This window comes from Arctopsyche grandis, chromosome 3 (genome assembly GCF_051622035.1).
Source record: "Arctopsyche grandis isolate Sample6627 chromosome 3, ASM5162203v2, whole genome shotgun sequence".
NCBI lineage: Eukaryota > Metazoa > Arthropoda > Insecta > Trichoptera > Hydropsychidae > Arctopsyche > Arctopsyche grandis.
This window is the reverse complement of record NC_135357.1, coordinates 8,165,966-8,173,262: the sequence shown is the minus strand read 5'-3', so window position 1 is coordinate 8,173,262 and position 7,297 is coordinate 8,165,966. Positions and strand designations below refer to the sequence as shown.

The following is a 7,297-nucleotide window of genomic DNA, read 5'->3' as shown; positions in this document are numbered from 1 at the left end:
ATGATGGACTTTTCGGCTGCCAGAAGTTCCGTTATAGAGATTTTAGTGACTTTGTGACGAGTAATTTGTGACCAGTAATCACCGAACCACATATATATTGAATTTTCGTTGAAATTTAGACGCAATTTTGATTTGCAAACAATTGGAACGAATTTGATTCTAAAAAAAATCAACTATGATTGACAGCTTTTTTTGTAAAAATCTAACTCAAACGGCGACTGGTTGTATATTTGTATTGAAATTCTTTTATCGCAATGAAAATTAGTTATAGAAATAATCTACATACAAAAGAAATTTCGATTGGAAAATTTTGTCACGAGTACTTTGTGACCAATAATCACCGAACCAAATGTGCACAGCTTGATTAGAAAACGCGAACGTTTCGTTTAGGCCAAAAGCAGTTGGCACCTTTGCGAGTGTACGCTGTAGTACAATACGAGTCGCGAGAGTGAAGTCGTTTCGTTGAGGGGTGTTTGACAGTTTGACAGTTTGACAGATAGCTATGGATGAGGCAGATTGGAGGGTGGCGCCGCTGAGTTGCATCCGAGAGAACACCGTGGAGGTTCTGAGCCGCGGTCTGGACCACAGGAAGGTGTTGCCGACGAGCGGGGGAGTAAATCGCGACTGGAGGGGCCTCGCCGCCAAGTCCGCGCTGCCCACACCCCTCATCACCTCCTGCTCCTCGGACAAATCCCCCACCAGAGCCCTCTTGGCCGCCTGGAGGCACCAACACCTGCACCTCGCCAATGTGCAGCTGCTCGCCGACTCGCTGGCCTTCATCGACAGATACGACGTGCTCGAAGACGCCTCTCCCCTATTGAGTAAGCCCTTTTTTAATCCTCACTCTTAGTAGTTTTGACCCATAGGACAAATGGCTTAGGTTTGTTGACCGATTCCCACTCAATTGAGTTTTGAAGAGGATATTTATTGTGCAGTTAATACATGTGTGTTTGTATGTACGGCGAAGGAGGTAGTTCCTCGACATCGGAGGAGTGGGCTGGCTGAACTCCTGAAGCTCACTGGCGTTAAGTGCTGTTTCAGTTGGATACGTGGTCGTCTGCAGTTGTCATTGTCTAGGGATCTATGTATATGTGATCTATATAGGGAGTATGTGATGTGTCTGCATTCCAGAGGGGTGCGGGCATCTGTGTGATGGGGGAGTATACGAGTTCATTGATTTCAATATGGAGTAGTACACAATGTATTATATTCCTACAAAACGATTTTTTTTTGTGCAATATGTAATATTTGAAAGCCAACGTTTATAAAATTAAATTGTATGGGATCGCTTAATCCTTTGAGTGCTGACGTCTTTTCTGATCAACATCTCCAACTCGATTTATTTAGAAATCCAATAGAAAGCGGGTATAAAAATTGTAGATAATCCAAACAAACCCTAGATAACTACCGTCGAGGATTTCGAGTTTTGTAAAGGTGTCTTGTTAGACTTTATAATAAACAAAAGTCTATTAATGAACGTATTTTTCCAAAATCAGTTCCATCTTCTTCATTGTTTTTAAAATGTAATACTCACAATCTAAATGCCAAGCCGCACTCTTAAATACTCGGCAGCTAAGGATTTCTATTGGGTAAATCTGCTATGGTTATAAATTCAGAAATTCTGGTGTAAACGGGTCTTTATATATGTTGACAAATGAATGACACGGATTACACGACCCATGTTCAATGCATTTTTTTCAATGCTACCTCGAAAGGCTTAGCTGGTAGTATTCTTGTTTACTTTATAATATATGTTTATAAAATACATAGCATGTTAATATTATTTTACAGAGGCTGATGTTGAATATTACCTTAATAAGACTAATAGAATTTCCGACACGAATGGAAACAGTTATTCATCCGAAAGCAAGTTTGAGGATGACATTCGCACCATTAAAGATTTAAGTTTAACAGAGAACGGCTTTGACAGTACACGAAACTACGATGCGTTCGTTTTGTACGCTGACGAAGATACCGATTTCGCCGTAGATCTCATTACTCGGATGGAAAATTGTGGATTCTCGGTAAGCTTATTGCATTGTCTTTGCGATAGTACGATAGTATTTCGATAATTTGTCAATACATAACATACATATATTTTCAGTTGTGTGTGAAGGACAGAGATTTCATTGGCGGCTTGACTTCGGAACATGCGGCCGTACTTCATCTTATTTCCAATGCTCGCACTCGGCTTATAGTTATACTGTCACCGGCTTTTTTGACATCGCCCGCTCATGCGTTTTTTATAGAGTATGCTCAAGCGTTGGGAATCGGTAAGTCTTTCATTTTACATGTTGTATATTTTTAACCTGTTAACATAATAATACGTGATTTTTTTCATTGGTAGAACAAAGGCGACGGAAAATAATACCGTGTGTGTATAAGGATTGTAAATTACCACTACCGTTGTCATTTTATTTCCTGCTGCACTACGAACGCTCTGGACCGCTTTGGAATTTTTGGGATAAACTTAGAGATTCTTTAAAAGTAACTCCTCAAACACTCACCGAAGTTCAAAGGTTATTTTTCTATAATATAATAAATATATTTCATTGTATGTAACTTATTTGGGTACTTATTGGTTATACGGGTGCATCTGAGCATCGCGTATAAACACTTCCACTACGCATTCAAATACATGACATTTATATGAATTGCCTCTAGGTGTCGCAAACAGTTGGAAGTAAAGTGACAGTACGCAACCAGTGATTCACGCTACATCGAATAAAAATTGAAATATAATATGATTATTTGGGAAATGCGTTTACTAAAACTGTTTTCCATACTTTAAGAACGTTCAAGTACTGCCATATATTTGTATGGGTTAGTGTAAGTGTGTATACTCGATGCTCAGATGCGCCCGTATAACCAATAAGTACCCATATTTGTCTCTCTTTCTTAGAAATTTTATGTATAAACAATATTTTGTTAATATTTACCTTGTTTATATGTAGATAACACTAAAATTTTTGTACGATTTAAAAATCTTCGAATATGAGAGGAAAAACTAGTGTGGTTATTACAATATTTACGTCATCATCTTTTCACTAAGTGTGAGGTGTAATAAAAAAAAGTTGACAAATATACATACATATGTAAGGTGTATTAACCTAGCAATTGATTTAAAAATAAATTCAAAGTTCCTATCAATGATTGTATTGAAACTTGGACATTAAACGTCAAAATATTAGGACAAAGTCCAATGCACTCAAAGAAGTATGGAATGATGTATGCTTTGCATTATGAGGAGATATAGTGGGTGAGAAGTATGACAAGTCATGTGGTTAGAGGAAAGGATGAAAAGACGTACTAGAATGGTGCCCGAGAGAATGTAAAAGGATAAAAGAAGGCTGCAAGGAAGATGAGTAGATGAAATTAGACAAATATATGGGGTGAGATGGATGAGAGTTGCACAAAACAGACGAATGGAAGTGTGTTGGATAGTGAATGATGATATTTAACATAATATTATATTGTAATATATGCTGTTGTCGTTTTCAGACGAGCAATTCGTGCAATAGAATATAATACGTTCGCGTTGATGGCTAATAGTATGCTAAACTGTGTTCTGCAAATAGAATGCGTGGGTGAAAAGTATGCTGATATAGTGGAGAGAGTGATTAAGTTGAAATTATAATGGGCTGGTCATGTGGTTAGAGGAAAGGATGAAAGTTGGACAAAATACATACTAGAATGGTACACAAGAGAATGTTAAAGGACGAAAGGAAGGCTTCAAAGAAGATGAGTGAATGAAATTAGATATATATGTGGGGTGAGATTGATGAGAGTTGCACAAAAAAGAGACGAATGGAAGTGTGTCGGATGATGAATGATGATATTTAACATATTATTATATTATAATATATGCTGTTGTCGTTTTCAGAGGAGCAATTCGTGCAATAGAATATAACACGTCCACATTGATGGCTAATAGTGTCCCAAACTGTGTGCCGCAAATCGAATATAACGTGAATTCGAATTTGTCGACGAACAGCATGACCATTCCACAAATATTGGTGTCAGCCGTCGAGCCAGTCATCACCGGCTCGGTCACGTCCAGGGAACTGATGTCGTCTAGTATGATCGAGCTGAACGGAAACGCCGATGTGAGCTCCACGTCCTCCAGATCCACCGTCAGCATGAGTGTGAACAATTTATCCAACGTGACTATGGACGAGCAGCCGCTCAGAAACGGAAGACATAAAAAGAAAAATAAATGGTACAAAATTTTCAAATTCAAGTCTTCAAATAACTTAGAGCTGTGTAATATGGATCCGAACGCGAATAAAAAAACGAAACAGAACAAAAAGTGGAATTGGAAAAGACCTTTGAGTGCCAATTGAGATGCTTCGAGGAGGAATTAAATTGCAGACAGTTTTTTTTTTTGTTTACTTCTGAAGTACAATTGTATTTTGCGGCTGAATGATTATATACACATGCTACATATCATTAAAATGCTATTAGGACACATCGTGAGTACAAATCGGGAGACTTTATAATGTGTGCTTTGTTCGGCCGCTCATTTCAATTTCAAAGAATGTAAAATCTACACTCGACTTGATTATTACTTATAAGGTTTGCGCTAAAATTGATTTATAAGCGCGATAAATTACTTTTTTTTATTTTTTTCTCGAACTAGTCACGCTTTATATGCATATGAAATAAACACAGTGTGTGTTTCAGCAATTTTTATTGTAAAAAATTGACTTGTTTTAACAATAGCTATTGATTGTTGTATAACAAATGATGTGTTCTTGTGATATTTGATTAGATTCAATTATTCGATAATTATATGAAGTTAATCTCAATTGATTTGTATAATTGTATGTTTTTAAATGTTTATCAGTTTAATAATGTTTCTTTTTTTTTTTTTTGTTATTATTATATTATTATTGAACCAAAACGAAGGCATCGATCTCACGACGACGACGACTCCCCGTTATTTCTGTTATTTTTATTTAATTATTTGGCTGTGAAACTTTATAGCGAAATTAACAGTCTGGATCTTAAATCCTGTTTGCGTTTAAAATATAATTAAAAAAAAACCATATTTAATATGGAGATAAATTTAATATTAAAAAAAAATGGATCAATTCATTCGTTATTTATATTATATTGCATATATATGTATATATTAATATTATTATAAATATTTACAATGTTGTCTCAAAGCAGTTGGTTAGTGGTTATATACATACATATGTGAAGATGTTGAGTTGAAACTATTGACTGTTCTACCTGATGTTTCAGGATTGTAAATGAACACGTCTTTGAAGATCTCACACTGCCGTAATACGCACAGTTTTTTGATTATCTTTTTTTTTTTGAAGATAAACAATAAGCTAAACAGTGCCAATTTGTTAATGCTATAGAATTCAATTTTGATGAATCGTTATATAGAGAATGTTCCAAAAATTTAAGTGATAAAAAGAGTGCCTACATACAAAATTTTTGAATTTGTATGAATATTTTTACACAGTAATTTCCTTTTATATGTCATATTGTTAATATTTTCTACAATAAAGTCATGTTTTTTAATTGTTATTTAACGCATATGGTTATGTATAGTTTATGGTGCCATATTATTAATTTTTCACCGAGTTTTGATTTTATTAATTACCATTTTTAATATTGAATTGTTTTCGTCTATGCGTTTAGGATAAGTTTATTTTTTTGGAAATTACTGTGTATTTGACTTTACATATAACATATATTAATTAATACCAAGAAATTATATATTTTGATAAATGTTGCAATAATAAACATGAATATATTTTAAATATACCAAATGTACCATTCCATATTTTTTTTATACAAAACTTCTATACTGAAAGAAATAAAATATATATTTACATTTTCTGCATTTTTCTTTACACCGTTAATATTTTGTCCATGTATTTATATAAAGTTTAAAAATTTCGATGTGCGGAAATCAATTATTTATTTAAAACAAAAATTATATATATTATATTCTATTATGATAAAAAAAAAAGTAAAAACCACAAATTTTAAAATCATTTAAAGGTAATGTAATTGATTTGCTTTAATTATTCGGCTATTTGAAGATCATCGTGAACCATTGTCCAAAACTTTTCACGTGTGTAATTTATCGTTTTTTCCAAATCTTCGTCTGGATACATCTGGAAAGTAATTTTTAAAGTTTTTGATAATATTTGCAACATTTATAGCTATGAACGCACATCACCTGTAAGTATTCTAAAATTGAGAAGAATATTCTTTCAATATCCTTCAACACATCGTTAATATTGTTGTAATGATAATTTTTAAGTTTATTTTGTACATCGCTAAGAGTAACCGAGTTCTTCCTCATAGAACGATATGTCATGACCTGAAAATACACAATCACACTAAGCATCAACATGCTAAAGATCACCAATTCAAATACCATTTTACAATACCTTATTAATATTTTGATTTGAAGCTTTCGAAAATAGTTCAACATCTAAGAAATTTGTCAGAATATTTCCCACTTTTTTAATCTCATTCCTTACATTCTTTTTCTTCACCTTCCTATTATTCCTATTATTGTAATGCTTCACTGGACTCGTGTCTTTATTCAACGTCGTTTTTAAAATATTATCGACCAACTTTGGAGCCGATTGCAAAGCAGCCTCCCACTGATTATCGGACACCGACGATCTAAGATCACTCATCGTCGAATGTTCGACTGAACTCTCACCGCAAAACCACTGCGAGTAATATTTCCAATTTGCTGCAGCATCAGAGTTTGCAATTTGGCCGGTGGGATTTGATCTGGATACGATCATTGAACTATTAACATAAGACGGTACTTCAGCTACGGCACTCAATTGCGAACTTACAATTTGACAGGAATAATTCTCATATGGCGTATCTTTGTAAGAACTTGGAGGCTGAGCTTCAATGTTGCAATTAGTATACAATAATGATTTCGAAAACGGGTTGAAACTTTTCTCAGCATTTTCCACTTGTGTTTTGACATCCAAAGTGTTCGCTTGTGTGTTTATTATCGGACAGACATTATTGATGTTGATTTCATTAACCATTTTGCACATCTTTGACTGCTGTTTGTCGCTTTGGACGTTCTTGTCCAGCGTTTGGAAAGTACCGTACACTTGCTGGAGCAAACTTTTCGTTGACGACTGCCATTCCCAGAAAGTTTCACGTACATTCGGACTGTAATACTCATTTTCAATCGTCTCATAAGCGTCATGTTTCTCCCTCAGAACCTCTTCCAAGCATTTCCAACCGTCTAAAATGCGTATGAATGAGAAAATATAATTCTTCATCATCAACT

At 34.6% G+C, this 7,297-nt stretch overlaps 1 protein-coding gene across 1 annotated transcript; it reads left to right on the top strand.

The window, feature by feature from the left end:
* The first annotated feature begins 399 nt into the window (after positions 1–399).
* Myd88 (myeloid differentiation primary response protein MyD88) lies at positions 400–4,889 on the top strand. Its single transcript, XM_077426839.1, has 5 exons — positions 400–821; positions 1,792–2,024; positions 2,105–2,273; positions 2,348–2,519; positions 3,884–4,889. The coding sequence occupies exons 1-5, from the start codon at positions 503–505 to the stop codon at positions 4,341–4,343; spliced, it is 1,353 nt and encodes a 450-aa protein (XP_077282965.1). The 5' UTR covers positions 400–502; the 3' UTR covers positions 4,344–4,889.
* The last annotated feature ends 2,408 nt before the right edge of the window (positions 4,890–7,297 follow it).

Bases quoted from the DNA above. Each gene is read 5' to 3' on its own strand.
- Myd88 (XM_077426839.1), top strand. From the start codon at position 503: ATGGATGAGGCAGATTGGAGGGTGGCGCCGCTGAGTTGCATCCGAGAG. The intron at 2,274-2,347 runs GTAAGTCTTTCA...TTTCATTGGTAG, and splicing joins TGCTCAAGCGTTGGGAATCG to AACAAAGGCGACGGAAAATA. The intron at 2,520-3,883 runs GTTATTTTTCTA...TGTCGTTTTCAG, and splicing joins ACACTCACCGAAGTTCAAAG to AGGAGCAATTCGTGCAATAG.